Source organism: Hyla sarda, chromosome 4, assembly GCF_029499605.1.
Source record: "Hyla sarda isolate aHylSar1 chromosome 4, aHylSar1.hap1, whole genome shotgun sequence".
Lineage (NCBI taxonomy): Eukaryota > Metazoa > Chordata > Amphibia > Anura > Hylidae > Hyla > Hyla sarda.
The window spans coordinates 407,439,003-407,461,561 of record NC_079192.1 but is presented as its reverse complement, the minus strand read 5'-3'; the positions used below and the strand labels follow the sequence as shown (position 1 = coordinate 407,461,561).

The following is a 22,559-nucleotide window of genomic DNA, read 5'->3' as shown; positions in this document are numbered from 1 at the left end:
AATTGTTTTATTTATTAAAACACAGAGTTATCATCGGTAAGTGCTTCTGTGGCTGCAATCTCTGTCATTGTGACCTCCATTTAAAGGAGAAAAAAAAAAAAAACTGGAGGGACCCCTATAACATCCCGGCATTGTCTATAACAGGGATGCAGCACTCTTTAACAGCAGAGGCTTGGCCGCCTCCAGTGTATCAATCTCTGGGTCCAGAGAACGTCCAAGTCCTTCCAAGACCAAAATGGCAAAAATTATGGAGGCAAAGTTACTCTCCAGTTTCACCTGGAAATAAAGTATTAAAGAAAATAAATTGACCTGTAACATTGTAGAATAACGTCATCCAGCAATTGTCAAGTTTAAAAACTGTGATACCGGCACATATATGTAGAGTCAGGTTTATTTAAAGGGGTACTCCGGTGAAAAACTTATTTTTTTTATCAACTGGTGCCAGAAAGTTAAACAGATTTGTAAATTACTTCAATGAAAAAATCTTAATCCTTCCTGTACTTATTAGCTGCTGAATACTACAGCGGAAATTATTTTCTTTTTGGAACACAGAGCTCTCTGCTGACATCATGAGCACAGTGCTCTCTGCTGACATCTCTGTCCATTTTAGGAACTGTCCAGAACAGCATATGTTTGCTATGGGGGGTTTCCTTTTACTCTGGACAGTTCCTAAAATGGACAGAGATGTCAGCAGAGAGCACTGTGCTCATGATGTCAGCAGAGAGCTCTGTGTTCCAAAAAGAAAATAATTTCCACTGTAGTATTCAGCAGCTAATAAGTACAGGAAGGATTAAGATTTTTTTTATAGAAGTAATTTACAAATCTGTTTAACTTTCTTTTACTTCTATTAAAGAATCTTAATCCTTCCAGTACTTTTTAGGGGCTATATATGATAGAAGAAATGCTTTTCTTTTTGGATTTGTCTGATGTCACGACCACAGTGCTCTCTGCTGACCCCTGCTGTCCATTTTTGGAACTGTCCAGAGCAGGAGAAAATCCCCATAGCAAACATATACTGCTCTGGACAGTTCCTAAAATGGACAGCAGAGGTCAGCAGAGAGCACTGTAGTCGTGACATCAGAGAAATCCAAAAAGAAAAGCATTTCCTCTGTAGTATACAGCCCATAAAATGTACTGGAAGGATTAAGATTTTTTTTATAGAAGAAATTTACAAATCTTTTATCCTTTCTGGCACCAGTTGATTAAAGAAAAAAAAAAAGTTTTCCACGGGAGTACCCCTTTTAAGATTTTTTTTTCACATCCAGAGCTGCACTCAACATTCTGCTGGCTTCCTGTCAGGCTTTCATACTGTATGTCCCTGTAGTTCTCTACTACTTTAGTGTACAGGAAGAACAACCTCTGGTATCAGAATAATGAATGCAGCTTTGAGTGTTAAAGGGGTACTCCGGTGGAAAATAATTTTTTTTTTTAATCAACTGGTGCCAGAAAGTTAAACAGATTTGTAAATGACTTCTATTAAAAAAAATCTTAATCCTTCCTGTACTCTTTAGCAGCTGTATACTACAGAGAAAATTATTTTCTTTTTGAATTTCTTTTTTGTCTTGTCCACAGTGCTCTCTGCTGACACCTGATGCCCGTATCAGGAACTGTCCGAGCAGGAGAAAATCCCCATTGCAAACCTATCCTGCTCTGGACACTTCCTCACACGAACAGAGGTGTCAGCAGAGAGCACTGTGGACAAGACAAAAAAGAAATTCAAAAAGAAAAGAATTTCCTCTGTAGCATACAGCTGCTAAAAAGTACTGGAAGGGTAAAGATTTTTTTAACAGAAGTCATTTACAAATCTGTTTAACTTTCTGGCACCAGTTGATTTAAAAAATAAAAAATAAATAAATAAATTTTTCCACCCCTAGACGTCTTGTCCCATATCCAAAATCTCTGCTGCGGCATCCCAGTCATCCAGAGCACGGAGCGAACTTCGCTTTGTGCCGGATGACAGGCGATGTTGCATCGGAGGCTCGTGATGTAACAGCCACGCCCCCTCAATGCAAGTCTATGGGAGGTGCGCGACCGCTGTCACGCCCCCTTCCCATAGACTTTCGTTGAGGGGGCAGGCATGACGTTACGAGGGGGCAGGCGTGACGTCACGATGGGGCGGCCCTGAACCTGGAAGCCCGCACACAGCGTTCGGAGTAATAAACTTCCGGACGCTGCGAGCGGAGCTCCGGAAGGCAGGGCAGCGGAGAACCCTTTTAAATGCCACTGTCAGTTTGACAGCAGCATCTAAATGGTTAATAGCTGGCAGCAGAGATCGCTCCACACATCATTGACAGCAACAATTTTCATTCTCGATTATTATAAACTTTGTTCATTAGTTGTTTCAGAAAACATAACTGACTGTGCAGTGAAGAGAATGTTGCAGGCAGCTTTAAAGGGGAATGGAGAAGAAGTAACGCATATTACTCAGCATTATACAAACACACACTGCTCAGATCCCAGATATTCTGGAGGGTATTTAAAGGGTCACTCTCATTAAAATTAATTTTTGCTATTGAACTCCTTATGGTAAATAAAAAATATTTCTAATATACTTTGTTTAAAAAAAATGAAGTTTTCTATGTTTTATTTGTGCTTAAAAAAGCTCAAGAGCACATTTTCCCCCATCTTACACACAGACTTAGGACTGAAGTCCAAACACAGGAAGTGCAGCCTGGAGTGCTGAGGGGTGTGTGTCCAGCCTCATCCAATCATAGCTCCTCTCACACTTAACTGCCATAGTCTGTTGGTTGGACACACCCACTTCAGCACTCCAGGCTGCACTTCCTGTGTTTGGGCTTCGGTCCTAAGTCTGTGTATGAGATGGTGGGAAATGTGCTCTTGAGCTTTTTTTAAGCACAAATAAAACACAGAAAACTTCATTTTTTTAAACAAAGTATATTACAAATATTTTTTTATTTACCATAAGGAGTGAAATAGCAAAAATTAGTTTTAATGGGAGTGACCCTTTAAGGGGGGTTATTAGGGAAATGGTTTCAACAAAAGCATAACATTGAAAACTATACCTTGTGTGTCATGAGAAGCTGAAAAACCTGAGACAGCAAAGTTGCAACCTGGAGCTGAGAAGGATTGTAAAATGAAAAAATAGGTCAATTATCTTCATTTTATAAATAAATATCTTCACAAGACCTGCTCATTATTCTTCTAAAATACCCTGTGCTGCTGAAAACCCGGCTCCTTCCACTATTGGTCTAAGACCTTGTCTCCACTAGGGATCGACCGATTATCGGTTTGGCCGATATTCACGATTTTGGACGTTATCGGCAATTACCTTGCCGATAATGCCCCCCCGGCCAGAGACTGCCGCCGCTGCTGCCCCATTGCCTCCCCCATCCCCGGTTTTATAATTACCTGTTCCCAGGGTCCGCGCCACTTCTGGCTCCTGCGGCTTCCTGCGCTATTGCTGGGCGCTGCGCAATGACGAGTGACGTCCTTAACGCGACGTCACCGTCAATGCGCACAGTGACAGCTCAGGACGCCGCCGGAGCCAGAAGTAGCGCGGACCCTACGAACAGGTAATTATAAAACCGGGGATGGGGGAGGCAATGGGGCAGTGGCGGTGGTTGGACTTAGGACCGGCAGGGGGAGAGAAGCGGGCGGCGGCGGTCTCTGGCCAGAGGATAGGCAGGGGGCAGCGGCGGTCGTGGTTGGACTCAGAAGGACCCCAGGACAGGCAGGGGGAGAGAAGCGGGTGGCGGCGGCGGTCTCTGGCCCCCCAAAAGCCGCTGCCGTTCATTGATATAAAGCGCCCGCTTATACCGGAATATCGGTATAAGTTATCGGCTATCGGCCTGAAAGTTCACAGATTATCGGTACCGGCCCTAAAAAAATCAATATCTGTCAATCTCTAGTCTCCACCCCCCTCTTTCTATTATAACAATGTCTCTATCCCATACAGTTCTGTCGTCAATAACATCCTAACAAGTGGTCAGGTCCCTTCCCCCCAAATCATCCCACTCCTGATATACTCTGTGCTGCTGGGAGACCTGGCCGCTACACTACACTGTGATCTTCTACTTATATCCACCCACACTTTGTATATTCATAATAGTTGATCATCAAGTGTTCCCACGTACAGGCTTGGGGTGAGATCTTGTCACGTGGACAACCACTGTCCAATTAGAAAATGTCCTATTAGGGAGGTCAATGGAGGAAAATACTACATTCAGACCTTTTATCTAGAGAAGGACTACAAAGAACACCGCAGTCTCTGGAGGTCCCAACACATCTGTAAACTACGTGGATAACTCATTGATTTTAATCGAAACTGTGTACAGTGGTCCCTCAACTTACAATGGCCTCAACATACAATAGTTTCAACATACAATGTTTTTTTCTGGACCATTGTAACTTGAAACCAGACTCAACATACAATGCTATGGAATCTGCGAAACGTGTCAATGGCTGGAAGAACCAACCAATCAGAATGGGCATTCACTGGTAAAACCCCTGTATGCCTAAAGTGCATGCACTGACTGGCTGTCTGGTAGCGCCTCCTACAGTACAGGGAGGTACTACTGATAAAGATGGACCGAGGGGAGGCTTTCAAATGTGACTGACTGTGCTGCTATATATTTTGCTAAGTGTCGACACAAGAAAATATACACCACACAGGATGCTGGTATACACTCTTTCTTAGCAGGAAACTCAGCTGTTCCCCAAAGAGTTCTGTTTAATACAGGAAGTAAATTAGTTTTTTACATTCGGAAAAGAGGAGGGTTAGTTATGACATCCCAATTAGCATGTTACTTTTTGATTGGTTGTTTGAATATTATGTCCGTACATATTGGTATATCTAGTGTCCATTAATTTCTTGGCAGAAGTTTCTGCATGGTGTCATGGCAAGGTCTCAATCCGGAGTCACGAGCAGATAGCATTCTGATGTATATGGGTTAAGGAACAAATAAAAATTTTCAAGCAGCAATGGCATATTAGTATTAGTATATTGATCAGTCATTAGAAACATAAGGGTCATCCCTATCACTACGTGTTCTGTACTACTTTTAACCTATGTCAAGGTTAGCTGTTCCTTTTGAACCAAGTAAGGGCAGCTCCATTTTACCTTTTTAGGACATTGCGTGTACTGTACAGGACCCTGAAGAAGCTCCTGTTTTCTACATAGACCAGTGTTTCCCAACGAGGGTGCCTCCAGCTGTTGCAAAACTACAACTTCCAGCATGCCCGGACAGCCAGAGGCTGTCTGGGCATGCTGGGAGTTGTAGTTTTGCAACAGCTGGAGCCACCATGGTTAGGAAAAACTGAATTAGACAGTGATATACAGCTCCCAGCAGATCTTTCTTACTTTTATATGTAAGGACTTGATTTATCTATATTAGTTATCTACTTATTTTTGTTCAATCCTTACTTTTTCCTATTTTTGGATGACATTTTGGATGCTTCAGAACCAATTAACAGGTTCCCATAGAGTTATGGTCTCAACATACAATGTTTTCAACTTACAATGGTCGTCCTGAAACCAATTAATATTATAACTTGAGGGACTACTGTAATGCTTTGTTTCCCCTGTGGTGGCGCTGTGGTAGAATTGACAACCTATTCCCAGGTTCTTTCACAGATCAGATTAATACCCTGACCCTTGATAAAGCCGGTTACGGATGGCGAAACGTCGGGGGGGGGTGTCAGTGTGTCATTTTAAATGCAGCGTTGGGACAGTACTAATAATTATAAAAACCTAAAAATAAGGAATTTATCCCAAAAGAAAAGTATAAAATAACCCCTATCTGACCCAATGTCTGTGATTTTAATTCACAATTTTTGATTTCTCACCATTATATACATTTTATAAGTAACAAATAAAAGTTACATTTTATAATGTAGGGTTCCCGAGTTTTGGGGAAATTAGTCCCAGGAAGGCGTAAGCCAGAATGGGAAATTGAGAGAATATAGCAAATCCCAGGGATATTTCCTATGGGTAATTAGATTGAAACTTTCACAGATCAATAACGGATTGCTAGAGGCTCCAGCAGTGAATGTCAACAAAGTGTAGCGTACAAAGCAGCCGTGTGCCCTCACCTTCCCCAGCGATACTGTATTTTCCCGGGCCTCGTTCACCAACTTGGCCATTTGGGACTTGAAGCCTTCCACGTCTGTACACTGGTTGGCTCTGGCGTGATGCAGGATCAGCTCAGCCACTGTCTCTCCCTGCAGGAACCAATCAGCAAGCCAGAAGTTTAGTAAACAATAAAGAAGAACTGTACAAAACCAGGCCAGAAGTAAACATTAAAGAAGAACTGTACAAAACCAGGCCAGAAGTGGTCTACAGATGCCATCTCTTTGCCCACTCACCTGCCCTAGTACGACAGCAGTAAAGACAGAGCGGAAGTTCTCGAGATCTTTGTCCTGCAGCTCAGCCACAATTCCAGCATCCAGCAAGACCAACCTGAGAGGGCACCGGCCGGGCCGGACATCCACAATCAGAGTGTCGCACATGTCCACTAGGGTGGTCTGGTCACTGTGCCCAGGAGAGAACTCCAGAGTTCCTTGCACAAGGATGTTACCAGGGTGGAGGTCAGCGTGGACAAAGTTATCCACAAATATCTGAAAGAAGGAGGGTCTACAGTCCATAACCAAAACAATGATCACCATGACTAATGCCGCCACTAGAGGCAGCATTGAAGCTTTGGAAATTTCAAGTATTCCATAAAATTGTTGGTAGATGGTTGGATTGGTCATTGGTAGACAGATTGGTACAGATCATATCTGTAGCCTCAGAGGTCAATGCCAGCAGAAATCCAATGTATGAATAGCTTAAAGGGGTACTCCGCCCCTAGATTTTTGACTCAGATTTTCAGTCCGTGTCAAAAATCGGATGCACTCAGAAAATGACCCATTTTTAGTCACTAGCTGACTATGATCGGGTCCGCTGCCCCATAGAAGTTAATGGGCCCCTACCTGTCCGTGTATATGATTTAAAGGGGTACTCCACCTCTAGACATCTTATCCCCTATCGAAAGGATAAGGGATAAGATGTCAGATCACCGCGGTCCCGCTGCTGGGGACCCCCGGGATCTCGGCTGTGGCACCCCGCTATCATTACTGCACAGAGCAATCTCTCTCTGTGCGTAATGATGGGCAATACAGGAGCCGGAGCATCGTTATGTCACTGCTCCGCCCCCTCATGACGTAACGGCCTGCCCCCTCAATACAAGTCTATGGGAGGGGGCGTGGCGTCCATCACACCCCCTCCCATAGACTTGCATTAAGGGGGCGGGCCGTGACATCGCGAGGGGCGGAGCCATGATGTAACGATGCTCCGGCCCCTGTGTTGCTGCTCATTACTTACAGAGCGAGTTTGCTCTGTGCAAGAATGATAGCGGGGTGCCACAGCCGAGATCCCGGGGGTCCCCAGCAGCGAGACCGCAGCGATCTGACATCTTATCCCCTATCTTTTGGATAGGGGATAAGATGTCTAGGGGCGGGGTACTCCACTTCTAAGCGTTTGGAACAAACTGTTCCGAACGCTGGAGCCGGGAGCTCGTGACATCATAGCCCCGCCCCCTAATGACATCACATCCCGCCCCCTCAATGCAAGTCTATGGGAGGGGGCGTGACGGCCGTCACGCCCCCTCCCATAGACTTGCATTGAGGGGGCGGGGCGGGACGTGACGTCATGGGGGGGGGGGCAATGACGTCACGAGTGGAGTACCCCTTTAAGTTTGTAATTGTCAATGGACAAGGTTCCTACCATCTTCAGTAACATGTCCACCCCCATGGCTGCTATCCGTTGTTTGATCGGAGAAGAGCCCGGCTCCTGCAGGTAAAGAGATAAGGGTTCTCCTTCCTAAGGGGAAAAAACAGTGCACGTTTATTTATCCACAACTGTTTGGTACAGAAATCCCATACCCTCTTAAAGACCCTAAACTATGAGCCGGAGCAGGAGCCGGAGCAGCTAAAAAAAATAAAAAATACAAAAAAAAGCATACGTTATGCAGACAACCTATTCATTTTACCAAAAAGTGTGTAATACTTCATTTCTCCTATGGTGGCGCAGTTGGAAAATGAAACACCCTCTGGTCGGTTCATACATAGATTAAAGCTGATCACTTTGGGGTCAGCAGCAAGACATCCCAAGATCCTGTGTTATTTTTGGGGGAAACTTTTAACACTAAAAAGGATTGTTCACAGCAGAGGTGTTGTGTCAATAGAACCTCCATCAATGAGCTGTAATACTGTATGTGAGGGAACGCTGGCAACAAATGAAGCATTACATAGTGCAGATGTAATGCATTAAAGCATTTCATTTTATCTAACTTTTGGAATGTTAAAAATTTTGAACAGTCGGGGATCTGGGTGTTCAGAACAAGCTGGGAGAAGTGTGCGGCTGAGCGCTTCTCTCTCTCTCTCCAACTCGCTGCTGTTCTCGTCTCACAACAGGAGACGGATTCTATAGTACGTCTATAATGTCCGACTTATGAAATGAAACGGGGAGAGAAGCATTCAGACACGCACTTCTCCTGGCTTGATTTATCCATCGGTCGGGGTTTGAACACTCAGACCTTAACCAATCAAAACTTTTGACATAGTAGTAAGTAACAATTTAAAGGGGTTATCCAGTATTTTTTTTAAATTCATATCCAGTCAAGACCAGAAAATAACAGAAAAATAAACTATGCTTAGTCCCTGTCAACGGTCCCGATCTCAATTGCCGCCATCACGTCGCTGCGCACGCTGCTCCTATTGGATGACGGGACGGCGTGCGCGGCGACGTGATGACAACGAAGGAGAGCGACGGCCATGCAGCGGAGCCTGAAAAGGACGTCCGGAGCGGCGGGGACAGGTGAGTGACACTCAGAAGACCACACTGGGCACATTATACGGCTATCTGGTGGCAGCTGAAGCAGTCTGCGCTGCCGGATAGCCGCTTATGCGATGGCCCCGACATAAAAAAGCATTGGATGTTGATGCTGCCTCTGAGAGTGACCATATGCTGAAATTATTGTATGTCGGGACCATCGTAGGTCGGGGGGGATCACTGTATCATTTTTTTAAAGCACCAGCAGAATATGATTTTACAAAAATCCAGATAACCCCTTTAAAGTGTTTTGTCCTCCAGAGCGAGAGCCACATTTTTAGGCTGGGTTCACATCACGATTTGAGTCTCTGAAGCACAGATACAATTTTGGAAGCTCAAATCGACTTAAAGGGGTACTCCGCCCCTCGACATCTTATCCCCTATCCAAAGGATAGGGGATAAGATGTCAGATCGCGGGGGTCCTGCCGCTGGGGACCCCCGTGATCTTGCACGCAGCACCCCGGTTACAATCAGTCCCCGGAGCATTTTTGTTCCGGGTCTGATTACTGGCGATCACGGGGCCGGAGCTGTCATGCCCCCTCCCATAGGCTTGCATTGAGGGGGCGGAGCATGACTTCACACAGGGGCGGGGCCGTGACGTCACAATGCTCCGGCCCCCGTGACCTCGGCGTTAGCAGTAGAATCTTCCTCCTCTACCAGGATCTCGGCTGCTGCACCCACCTGTTGCAGCTTCCGGAAATGCTGGAGGCTTCGGCTCTCGACCATGGTGACGTGAGATCGTGACGTCATGACTCCGCCCCCGTGTGACGTCACGCCCCGCCCCTCAATGCAAGTCTATGGGAGGGGCCATCACGCCCCCTCCCATAGACTTGCATTGAGGGGGTGGGCATGATGTCACAAGGGGGCGGAGTCATGACGTCACGATCTCACGTCACTGTGGTCGGGAGGCATTAGGATGAGAGCCTCCAGCGCTGCCGGAAGCCGCAACAGGTGGGTGCTGCAGCCGAGATCCCGGGGGTCCCCAGCGGCGGGACCCCCGCAATCTGACATCTTATCCCTTATCCTTTCGATAGGGGATAAGATGTCTAGAGGTGGAGTACCCCTTTAAATCATATACACGGACAGGTAGGGGCCCATTAACTTCTATGGGGCAGCGGACCCGATCATAGTCAGCTAGTGACTAAAAATGGGTCATTTTCTGAGCACATCCGATTTTTGACACGGACTGAAATTCTGAGTCAAAAATTGGATGCGCTAAGAAAATGATCAAATTGTAGTCAGCTGGTGACTACGATCGGGTCCGCTGCCCTATAGAAGTTAATGGGTCCATACCTGTCTATGCACAGATACAATTTAAAAGGGGTACTCCGGTGAAAAACTTTTTTTTTATTTAAATCAACTGGTGCCAGAAAGTTGAACAAATTTGTTAATTACTTCTATTAAAAAAATCTAAATCCTTCCTGTACTTATTAGCTGCTGAATACTACAGTGGAAATTCTTTTCCGTTTGAAACACAGAGCTCTCTGCTGACATCACGAGCACAGTGCTCTCTGCTGACACCTCTGTCCATTTTAGGAACTGTCCAGGGTAAAAGGAAATCCCCATAGCAAACATATGCCGTTCTGGACAGTTCCTAAAATGGACAGAGATGACAGCAGAGAGCACTGTGGTCGTGATGTCAGCAGACAGCTCTGTGTTTCAAAAAGAAAGGAAATTCCGCTGTAGTATTCAGCAGCTAATAAGTACAGGAAGGATTAAGATTTTTTAATAGAAGTAATTTACAAATCTGTTTAACTTTCTGGCACCAGTTGATTTAAAAAAAAAAGAGTACCCCTTTAAGCTTCCAAAATCATATCTGTGCATCATAGGCTCAAATCGTGATGTGGACCCAGCCTTATATCTTGACGGTGGTCCTAGACAATGGACCACCCTTTACTAACTCCTAGAATCTCTAGACATCACCATTACTGCACCTTTCTATCTTACAAATACCATGAGCTCAGACTTGTTTCCCTTATAAATATTTGTCAGTTCCCATAACGAAACATTAGATCATCGCGGGAAACGTCTCAGGATTTTAGCTCTAATTTTGCAGCACCAAGCAGAAATGACACGACTGATACAAAAAGCCCCCCTGCCCCCCACTATGAAGCCCCGGAGTACATTAAGTGCCCACCTCATAGGTCTCCACTAAGATGTTCCTTGTCACAAAGGGTCGCAGGGGAGTGGGGAACTTTATAAAATCGATTTTATCAAACTTTTGTTGAAAGGTTTCTAAGTTCTTGGCTTCAAAACGCAGATCTAGCTGTAAAAAAAAAAAAAAAAATATTAAGATTTTTTTGTTTATGGTTGGTCCCTAGCAATAAAATATGATTCCCCAAAAGGAAATAATATGCTGTAAACAACACTAAGGTTTCTAATACGTGATATCACAGTTCTCTGCAGTCCCTGCTGATTCAGTGTCTCCAAAATATACTGAGGAACAAGAGTTATTAAAAAGGGGGACTGCAGCCAAAATTTACTTATCGTACGAAGAAGTAGGATGGAAAACGCACTCACCACTTTCTTGATAGGATGAATCAATTCTTTATTGCAGCGTGTAGTTCATAAAATCATCGGGTACAAACGTGCACAGATGGAAACAGGCAGGTGGACGGCAACTAGTTTCGCGCACGTAGGCACTTCCTCTAGCTCGCGCCACAGGGAGCTGTAGATGGACACAGGCAGGGGGCGGCAACTAGTTTTGAGCACGTAGGCGCTTCCTTTGGCTCGCGCCACAGGGAGCTGTAGATGGACACAGGCAGGGGTCGGCAACTAGTTTCATGCACGTAGGCGCTTCCTCTGGCTCGCGCCACAGGGAGCTGTAGATAGACACAGGCAGGGGGTGGCAACTAGTTTCGCGCACGTAGGCGCTTCCTCTGGCTCGCGCCACCGGGAGCTGTAGATGGACACAGGCAGGGGGCGGCAACTAGTTTCACGCACGTAGGCGCTTCCTCTGGCTCGCGCCACAGGGAGCTGTAGATGGACACAGGCAGGGGGCGGCAACTAGTTTCGCGCACGTAGGCGCTTCCTCTGGCTCGCGCCACCGGGAGCTGTAGATGGACACAGGCAGGGGGCGGCAACTAGTTTCGCGCACGTAGGCGCTTCCTCTGGCTCGCGCCACCGGGAGCTGTAGATGGACACAGGCAGGGGGCGGCAACTAGTTTCGCGCACGTAGGCACTTCCTCTGGCTCGCACCAGTGCGAGCCAGAGGAAGCGCCTACGTGCGCGAAACTAGTTGCCGCCCCCTGCCTGTGTCCATCTACAGCTTCCTGTGCACATTTGTACCTGATGATTTTATGAACTACAAGCTGCAATAAAGAATTGATTCATCCTATCAAGAAAGTGGTGAGTGCGTTTTCCATCCTACTTCTTCGTACAGTATTTATTCGTTACTACTTATTGGATTGCTGCACCACCATTTGCAGAATCACAGCATGTAAATGTTTCGGTACATTCCTTGACCCCCGTATTGACACCCGTCTTTTGCGGTCTCTCCAACTAGCGGTGCCGGACATTCATATTCCTTTTTACTTTGGGAAATTAACTTATCCCCTATCCACATGATAGCCGCCCCCTGCCTGTGTCCATCTACAGTAGCTAATCACAGGGAGTCCGACCGCTGGGACCCCCCGTGATCTCCGAAACAGGTCCCCTTCTCGCTCAGTGAGGAGCGCGTCTCATCTACCGCTAGACAGCATGCGTTCCATTCATTTCTATGGGAGCGCCGATGATGCCCACGTCTTGGATTCGAGTCTCTCCGAAGCTCCCATGGAAATCAATGAAGCGCGTGCCGTCTACCACACGCGTTCCTCACTCAAAGTCCCGTTCTGGAGATCGCAGGGGGTCTCAGCGGTTGGACCCCCAGCGATCAGCTACTTAAGGGGATAAGTTAAAGGGGTACTCCACTGGAAAACATTTTCTTTTAAAATCAACTGGTGTCAGAAAGTTAAACAGATTTGTAAATTACTTCTATTAAAAAAAATATTAATACTTCCAGTACTTAGCTGCTGAATGCTCCAGAGGAAGTTCTTTTTCTTTTTGAATTTCTTTTCTGTCTGACCACAGTGCTCTCTGCTGACACCTCTGTCCATTTCAGGAACTGTCCAGAGCGGGAGAGGTTTGCTATGGGGATTTTCCCCTACTCTGGACAGTTCCTAAACTAGACAGAGGTGTCAGAAGAGAGCACTGTGGTCAGACAGAAAAGGAAATTCAAAAAGAAAAGAACTTCCTCTGGAGCATACAGCAGCTGATAAGTACTGGAAGGATTAAGATCTTTTTTTAATGGAAGTGATTTACAAATTTGTTTAAAGGGAAACTGTGAGCTTTCTATCCCCCCCCCCCCCCCCCCCCTGCACTAAGCAGGAATACTGGCTGGTAGTGCGGGGGACGCTGATCAGTTTAATACTTACCATGCCCGGAGCCGCGCTGTTCCGCCCTAATCTTCTATTTTCGGTATATGCTAATGAGGTGCTAACTGGCACCAGCCGGGCTAACTGGCACTCTGACGTCAGTGCCACTGGCCGTAGCGCCACCCAGCTCATCAATATTCCTCCCCTCTCTCTTCCTTACAGAGTGGGGAGAAGAGGGAAAGGCGGAGGGAGGGGAGGAATATTGATAAGCTGGGCGGCGCGGTGGCCAGCGGCACTGACGTCAGAGTGCCAGTTAGTCCGGCCGGTGCCAGTTAGCACCTCATTAGCATATACCGAAAATAGAAGATTAGGGCCGAACGGCGCGGCGGATTCGGGCACGATAAGCATTAAACTGATCAGTGACCCCCGCACTACTGGCCAGTACCACTGGTTAGTGCAGGGGGGAGAAAGCTGACAGTTTTCCTTTAACTTTCTGACACCAGTTGATTTAAAAGAAAATGTTTTCCAGGGGAGTACCCCTTTAATTATTGCTGCAGTACCCCTTTAAACATAAGCTCTAAAGTTACAACTACCGTCAGCCATATTGGATACTGTGAAGAGCCGTCTCTGACCACTTGACCTGTAAATAAATATAGATCTGTCTATTACACCCGTGTACCTTGTATAGGGAACACACTTCTACTTACTTGTTGGGTCATTAGTTTTTCAAACTCTTCCACAATCTCCGTCAGACTCAACCACCTGAATCCAGGGATCAGACTGAGTAACCGGCTCCAGGTCTTCATGATGAGAAGATCTATCTTCACCTCCTGGGCCAGACCTGGGTGCAGGACCTAGTAACAAGGTGACACTTAAAGGGGTACTCTACTAGAAAACATTTATTTCTTTATGTTTTAAATCAACTGGTGCCAGAAAGTTAAACAGATTTGTAAATGACTTCTATTAAAAAAAATCTTAATCCTTCCAGTACTTAGCTGCTGTTATGATCCACAGGAAGTTCTTTTCTTTTTGAATTTCCTTTCTGTCTGACCACGGTGCTCTCTGCTGACACCTCTGTCCATTTTCGGAACTGTCCAGAGCAGGAGCAAATCCCCATAGAAAACCTCTCCTGCTCTGGACAGTTCCTAAAATGGACAGAAGTGTCAGCAGAGAGCACTGTGGTCAGACAGAAAGGAAATTCAAAAAAGAAAAGAACTTCCTGTGGATCATAACAGCAGCTGATAAGTACTGGAAGGATTAAGATTTTTTTAATAGAAGTCATTTCAAAATCTGTTAAACTTTTTGGCACCAGTTGATTTAAAAATAAAAAAGTTTTCCAGTGGAGTTCGCCTTTAAGAAAAAATCTGTTACTATAATAAGAATTTTTTTTTTTTGGGGGGGGGGGGGTCTCATCACAGACAATCACTTTTATATGAACGCTGACATGGCTAATTTTACAGGAAGAGTAAATTTGGAAAGTTTTCAGACCCTTCCCCTTTTTATTTTATTATGTTGTGGCCTTGTGCTAAAATAAAAGTTTAAAAAACAAATCAAGCTCCCTTCCCCCCCCCCCCCCCTCCACCACCATCATCATCATCATTCACTCAATATCCATTAATGACAAAGTGAAAACAGAATTTTAGAATTTTTTTGTACAAATTTATTAAAGGGGTACTCCGCTGCTCAGCGTTTGGAACAAACTGTTCCGAACACTGGAGTTGGGAGATTGTGACGTCATAGCCCTGCCCCCTCATAGTGTCACGCCCCGCCCCCTCAATGCAAGTCTATGGGAGGGGGCGTGACGGCAGTCACGCCCCCTCCCATAGACTTGCATTGAGGGGGCGGGGTGTGACGTCATGAGGGAGCGAGGCTATGACTTCACGAGCTCCCGGCTCCAACGTCTGGAATAGTTTGTTCCAAACGCTGAGCAGCGGAGTACCCCTTTAATTCTCTGTGGCCTCCCTGTTCTTTTGATCATCCATGAGATCTTTCACCACCTTGATCAGAGTCACCGGTGGTAAATTAAGGTGACTGGACAAGATTCGGGAAAACGCAGCCCCATCTCTATCAGATCTCACTGCAGACAATGAATATCAGAGCAAAACTAAGTCATGAGGGAAAGGAACTGCCTGTAGAGCTCAGAGACAGGACTGTGTGCAGGCACAAATCTGGAGAAGGGCACAAAAATGTTTCTGCAGCACTGAAAGTTCCCAAGAGTTTAAAGGGGTATTCCAGGAAAAAAACATATATATATATATATATATCAACTGGCTCCAGAAAGTTAAACAGATTTGTAAATTACTTCTATTAAAAAATCTTAATCCTTTCAATAATTATAAGCTGCTGAAGTTGAGTTGTTCTATTCTGTCCGGCAACAGTGCTCTCTGCTGACATCTCTGCTTGTCTCGGGAACTGCACAGAGTAGAAGAGGTTTGCTATGAGGATTTGCTTCTAAACTGGGCGGTTCCCGAGACACGTGTCATCAGAGAGCACTTAGACTGAAAAGAACAACTCAACTAATACAAATCTCTTTAACTTTCTGGCACCAGTTGACTCAAACAAAAATATTTTCCAGTGGAGTACCCCTTTAAGATTTCTCCCATACAAGACTTCTCCACAGAACCAACCAAACAAACATTTTAGGCTCCTTTCTGCAGTATAATACCCACCTATTTATAAACGCCCCATGTTTATTGTCACACACAGTAACAGTACCCGCTTTGGGTCCCCATAAAGTTTAGGGTCCCTCTGTTCCCCCATATATAGCTGTAGGCCCCCAAACTTACCCCATATATAGCTGTAGGCCCCCATATATAGCTATAGGCCCCCAAACTGCCCCCATATATAGCTGTAGGCCCCCAAACGTCCCCCATATACAGCTGTAGGCCCCCAAACTGCACCCATAGTTGTAAGCCCCCAAACGTCCCCCATATATAGCTGTAGGCCCCCAAACGTCCCCCATATATAGTTGTAGGCCCCCAAACTGCCCCCATATATAGCTGTAGGCCCCCAAACGTCCCCCATATACAGCTGTAGGCCCCCAAACTGCACCCAAATATAGTTGTAAGCCCCCAAACGTCCCCCATATATAGCTGTAGGCCCCCAAACTGCCCCCATATATAGTTGTAGGCCCCCAAACTGCCCCCATATATAGCTGTAGGCCCCCAAACTGCCCCCATATATAGCTGTAGGCCCCCAAACGTCCCCCATATACAGCTGTAGGCCCCCAAACTGCACCCAAATATAGTTGTAAGCCCCCAAACGTCCCCCATATATAGATGTAGGCCCCCAAACATCCCCATATATAGCTGTAGGCCCCCAAACTGCCCCATATATAGCTGTAGGCCCCCAAACTGCCCCCATATATAGCTGTAGGCCCCCAAACGTCCCCCATATATAGCTGTAGGCCCCCAAACTGCCCCCATATATAGTTGTAGGCCCCCAAACGTCCCCCATATATAGCTGTAGGCCCCCAAACTGCCCCCATATATAGTTGTAGGCCCCCAAACGTCCCCCATATATAGCTGTAGGCCCCCATACTCTCCCGCTTTGTTGCTCCACTGCTCCTCTGGTCTGGGGACCTATCGTTATGCCTCATAGTAGTAGGTCCCCAGTCTGTAGGGACTGTGGAGCAACAAATCTGATGGTAGTTACTGCCCACAGCGGCCCAGCGCCCGCGCTTCCCCTTTGCTGTCCTCATGCTCCGCTCCTCGGTGCAGTGACGTCAGCCGACCATTTCTTTCAAAGTGATCCAGACCAGTAACCAGTGGCGGCCATTACTGATTTTTTTTTTTTCAAGTACCCACTGGAGAACTGCTATGTACCCCTAGGGGTACTTGTACCTCAGGTTGAGAACCACTGGCCTATGCGATCTGTAACCTATCTGTATACCACTATTGTATACTACACAATTTACCAATAATTAATTCTTACCCCAGAAAAAAAAGTCTCTAAAGTCTTGACCACTAGGTGTCTCTCTTCTCTGCAATCTATTGTCCACTGCCTGTTGTTTGGGGAATTCTGTCTCTAATAACAGACACAGCAAAGTTGTTCAGGATTTTAAGATAAGTGTCTACATGATGGAACTAGTAGCGTGTTCGGGAGGTAGGAATCCCGGCAAGGGTCTCCTATTCTTCCCGCGGGTAACAATTTCGGCGCTGCAGCGCTACACCGGCGGAGTGTAATTAGCAGTCGGAGAAGGTGCTGAGGTTTATGATCACTATTTATTATATAGTCATAAAAAGGATCAGGTATGGACAACGCGTTTCGGAGAGGCTCCCTCCTTCATCAGAAGCGGATCTAACGAAGGAGGGAGCCCCTCCGAAACGCGTTCTCCATACCTGATCCTTTTTATGACTATATAATAAAAAGTGATCATAAACCTCAGCACCTTCTCCGACTGCTAATTCCACTCCGCCGGTGTAGCGCTGCAGCGCCGAAATTGTTACCCGCGGGAAGAATAGGAGACCCTTGCCGGGATTCCTACCTCACGAACACGCTACTATATTGCTACCAACCGTCTCTGACGGGACCGACGGCCAGCTGCTCCCGACACACCTACAGAAAAGACACCTGCTCAAGGCTTTCTATCAGCGTTGCGACTGAATTCTGCGCAACCAACAAAGGTGAGCAGGCTCTTATCTACCATCCGTAATCCACGGATAACCGGCACTATTACTGACACATCTGTCTCGCTTTTTTCTCCCCTACATATCACTACATGATGGAACTGTCAGATAATAAAAAATTTACTTTTACTCCCACGGAAATGACATCCCCCTTCACTGCGCCAATGTATTTCACTGTACGTCAATCATGTGACGCTGCAACCAAGGACTAGCCTCAATAGTCTCTGCTTGCATGTATACTGCAAAACGGCATCACGTGAACGACGTATGTAACATCAACAGGCCACCAACGTTTCGATGATGACGCCCAAAAAATTCCTATAAAATAAAAGAAGACGCCATTTTGGATATTCTGATCCAATAATTACTTTTACCGCCACTGGGACTAACTCATCTGAATCGCCCTCTGGTCCTCTTATTGGGAACAATAATGTTTCTCGGTCCTTCGGAGAACTTTGACTGGCTCGTCCCATGTTCCTCAGTCGTCCAAAAACTCCATGAAGCCCCGGTACCTCCCAAGCTTCGTATGCCGATTCCCGCTCCATAGTCTCCACTAGAGATTGGGATTCCAGGTTCTGGATGACAGATAGGTCAGCGTAAGCCTTATACACCTGGGCCACACAACCAGATCCAACAGGATCCCTACTGGTGAACTTTAACCCTTGACTGTAGTCATTCCCAAAGGCCCTTCTCAGGCAGCGATCGGTGTATTCCCAGGGGTGCGGAGTGACTTTAACATGGAGCTTGGAAAACAGAGCACAGAACTCCTCCGAAAAGAGGTCTCGGCGAGTGCTGGCCCATTGGCCAAGCTTGATACACGCTGGTCCGGACGACTCTGTGGCCTTCAACAGGAGACAAAGCCAAAGAGAATTCAGACGCCAAGACAGGAAGGTGAGCGGGAAGATGATCAGAAGGGGGCCAAATCTGCAAAACAGAATTAAAGTGCGGACCCCCACACGAACAAGAAAGTCGATCTTCTTCAGGAGGGTCTCTGGTGGCTTCTGTGGATGGACTGATGGTCCAAAGCTCAGAACCTTCTGGCCCAGCTCTTCCTTATGGAGCAGCCTCTCGCACTGCGTCCTGGTGGTGACGTATCGGACCCCCCAGCACCACAAGGTGATCCTGGACAGGGTCTTCACATCTGTAGCCCTCAGTCTCTGCACTGCAGTGTCCCTCCATGTAGACAGATCCCTAGATCTCCGGAACAGACAGATCCTGGAGCAGTAAGAGGCTCCAGTCCTCAGGGACAGGGACATGGTAGTCAGGTCACTCCTAGATCGTGGTCATGGCTGCCCAGCTCTCCAGGCAGAAGGGGAGACTAGATCCCAGGATCCCCATACAGGAGAGATCACTGAGCCTCGGGACCGATCACTGAGCCTCGGGACCGATCCCTGAGCCTCGGGACCGATCCCTGAGCCTCGGGACCGATCCCTGAGCCTCGGGACCGATCACTGAGCCTCGGGACCGATCACTGAGCCTCGGCTCTCAACACCGATCACTGAGCCTCGGCTGCCAACACCGATCACTGAGCCTCGGGACCGATCACTGAGCCTCGGCTGTCAGGACCGATCACTGAGCCTCGGGACCGATGACTGAGCCTCGGCTGTAGGGACCGATCACTGAGCCTCGGCTGTCGGGACCGATCACTGACCCTCGGCTGTCGGGACCGATCACTGACCCTCGGCTGTCGGGACCGATCACTGAGCCTCGGCTGTCGGGACCGATCACTGAGCCTCGGCTGTCGGGACCGATCACTGACCCTCGGCTGTCGGGACCGATCACTGAGCCTCGGCTGTCGGGACCGATCACTGACCCTCGGCAGTCGGGACCGATCACTGACCCTCGGCAGTCGGGACCGATCACTGAGCCTCGGCTGTCGGGACCGATCACTGACCCTCGGCAGTCGGGACCGATCACTGACCCTCGGCAGTCGGGACCGATCAATGACCCTCGGCTGTCAGGCAGGTCCGCGTCATGTGACCCACAGCCCGGGAAACGTTCTGAGCCTAGAACCCTGAGAGAGCAACGTTCTGAGGATATGACAGGAGCCGAGACACGCCCCTCCGGTGACGTCACTGCAGTAATTAACCCTGTAGCAGCCGGAGATGTAGGTTAGTCAATCTCCACGCAGCAGGGAAGGAGGAGGCGCCGGGGATGTGGAGCCAAATACAAACAGCAGCGGTGTCACCAGGAGGGATGACCGGGACTGACATGGACGGACGGTGCCGGGACCGGGCTCTGGAGGCTGAAGAGACCCGGGATAAGAGGTGGGTGAGGACGGGGTGTCCGGTCATATCCCGGGTATTACTGGAGCAAGAGGACGGAATCTGTAATCTGTCTTACTATAACTATTATATCTATCCCTCATATCTATCCCTCATATCTATCTATCTCATATCTATCTATCTCATATCTATCTATCTCATATCTATCTATATATCTCATATCTATCTCATATCTACCTATCTCATATCTACCTATCTCATATCTACCTATCTCATATCTACCTATCTCATATCTACCTATCTCATATCTACCTATCTCATATCTACCTATCTCATATCTACCTATCTCATATCTACCTATCTCATATCTACCTATCTCATATCTACCTATCTATCTCATATCTATCCCTCATATCTATCTATCTATCTATCTCCTATCTATATATCTCATATCTATCTCATATCTACCTATCTCATATCTACCTACCTATCTCATATCTACCTACCTATCTCATATCTACCTATCTCATATCTACCTATCTCATATCTATCTATCTCATATCTATCTATATATCTCATATCTACCTATCTCATATCTATCTCATATCTATCTATCTCATATCTATCTATCTCATATCTACCTATCTCATATCTATCTCATATCTACCTCATATCTACCTATCTCATCTACCTATCTCATATCTACCTATCTCATATCTACCTATCTCATATCTACCTATCTCATATCTATCTATCTATCTATCTCATATCTATCTATCTATCTATCTATCTCATATCTATCTATCTATCTATCTCATATCTATCTATCTATCTCATATCTATCTATCTATCTCATATCTATCTATCTATCTCATATCTATCTATCTATCTCATATCTATCTATCTATCTCATATCTATCTATCTATCTCATATCTATCTATCTATCTCATATCTATCTATCTATCTCATATCTATCTATCTATCTCATATCTATCTATCTATCTCATATCTATCTATCTATCTCATATCTATCTATCTATCTCATATCTATCTATCTATCTCATATCTATCTATCTATCTCATATCTGTCTCATATCTGTCTCTCTATCTATCTCTGTGTCTCTCTGTATATTTCAGCCTGTAGATCATGGGGTAGACAGCTGCGGTGTCTTTGGCGCGGTTCGCCCCCTCTCTCCGTTCCGGGGTCAGTGCAGTTGTTTCAGGACAGGTGGTCTACAGAGGTCGGTGTCAGTCACTCAGTAGGTCCAGGATGTACTGATCATTACAGATCTTCAATGTGTGAAATCTTTGTGTGGTCATATAGTGAGATCCTGAGGCGTCAATAAGGAAGCAGAGCGCCTCTCCAGCTGTCACCAGGGAGCAAGAAGTCTTCTAGTTCTACAACATCAGGGACAGACTGACTGCTTCTCTATGTCCAGCTTGGTGTTTTATAGATTACAAAGATAATTATTTTGAGCAACTCCATAAACACATTCCACTTTTTCTAGTGATCCTGAGTTATATCCTGTAACTCTTTTTATTATAAAAATGAAAAACAAATCTGATACAAAACATAAAACAAAAACAAGCTAAACCAGCTATAACAAACATAAATAAAATTACAAAAACAAAATCTGCCTAACCGGCCAGCCCAAATTTACTAAAATATACTTTTACTTTTTTCCCATACCAAAAGACAAAATAACTCACACAAACACGCATTCCAAAAAAAAGAACATAAAAATAGCCCAACTTGGCTTATAAAAATATATAAAACATAAAATAAAGCATGACTTGGCTATAAAACTAAAGAAAAGGAACATAAAAGTAGCACAACTTGGCTGTAACTCAAAAATTACCCTTACCCAGGGGAAAGAAAAAAAAAAAAAAAAAAATAAAACAAAAAGCACAACTTGCTACTAAATAACACTCTGCCTCCCAGCCAGAGATCCACCGGTGAAAGAAGGGCAGGGAAAAGCAGCGCGGAGATGCGGCCGGAGAGAGGGCCCAAAGAGCCCAGCCCCACGCACCGCCCCCGCACGGCCGCAAGGCCCGCAAAGCACGCCCAGCACGGCAAGGAGCCGAGGACGGCCAGAGAGGATCCGCGCGCGGCTCAGAAACCGGCGAGCGCCGGACCCAAAAAGAGCAAGGCAGAACCGAAAAAGAGGACAACACCGCCGAAAAGCGAGACCGCGAAGCCGGAGGCGAGGAGAGCAGAGACACCGGAGGGGAGCAGCCCCCCCAAGGAGGAAAAAATAAAATATAAAATGTTATACACAAACATGTATACATGCATATGCGCAAGCATACACATACATATATATATATATATACATACACATGTATATACACATAAACGCACACACATATATACACATAAACACATATGACACCACTTAACTACTGACCCGACTGCCACTATACACTATATAATATAAAACAATATAAAACAATATAAAATACAAAACCCAATATATACAAAACACAATATATACAAAAATCACTGAAAATACACAAAAATAT

At 46.1% G+C, this 22,559-nt stretch overlaps 2 protein-coding genes across 5 annotated transcripts in view; one reads left to right on the top strand and one right to left on the bottom strand.

The window, feature by feature from the left end:
• ADCK2 (aarF domain containing kinase 2) lies at positions 1-19,270 on the bottom strand. 3 transcript variants are annotated; one of them, XM_056517582.1, is made up of 8 exons: positions 18,185-19,270; positions 13,890-14,036; positions 10,968-11,096; positions 7,724-7,819; positions 6,325-6,576; positions 6,052-6,180; positions 3,024-3,077; positions 1-276 (listed from the first exon to the last, which is right to left on the bottom strand). In XM_056517582.1, exons 1-8 carry the CDS (start codon positions 19,064-19,066, stop codon positions 136-138), a joined length of 1,830 nt encoding a protein of 609 aa, XP_056373557.1. In that variant the 5' UTR covers positions 19,067-19,270; the 3' UTR covers positions 1-135. The 3 variants fall into 3 exon arrangements, with proteins under 3 accessions (XP_056373557.1, XP_056373558.1, XP_056373556.1); XM_056517581.1 differs by having other exon boundaries at positions 2-276; positions 18,179-19,269; XM_056517583.1 differs by lacking the exon at positions 7,724-7,819 and having other exon boundaries at positions 18,179-19,270.
• A 641-nt stretch (positions 19,271-19,911) lies between these two features.
• Positions 19,912-22,559, top strand: part of DENND2A (DENN domain containing 2A) — a 150,402-nt gene continuing 147,754 nt past the window's right edge. For both annotated transcript variants that reach the window (XM_056517576.1, XM_056517575.1), the window contains exon 1: positions 19,912-20,077. In XM_056517576.1, coding sequence (XP_056373551.1) covers positions 19,965-20,077 — 113 coding nt within the window. In that variant the 5' untranslated portion in view covers positions 19,912-19,964. The remainder of the gene's footprint in view (positions 20,078-22,559) is intronic.

Bases quoted from the DNA above. Each gene is read 5' to 3' on its own strand.
- ADCK2 (XM_056517581.1), bottom strand. From the start codon at position 19,066: ATGTCCCTGTCCCTGAGGACTGGAGCCTCTTACTGCTCCAGGATCTGT. The intron at 14,037-18,178 runs GTAATTATTGGA...CCTTGTTACTAG, and splicing joins TAGTCCCAGTGGCGGTAAAA to GTCCTGCACCCAGGTCTGGC. The intron at 277-3,023 runs GTATAGTTTTCA...CTTTATTTCCAG, and splicing joins AGCTTCTCATGACACACAAG to GTGAAACTGGAGAGTAACTT.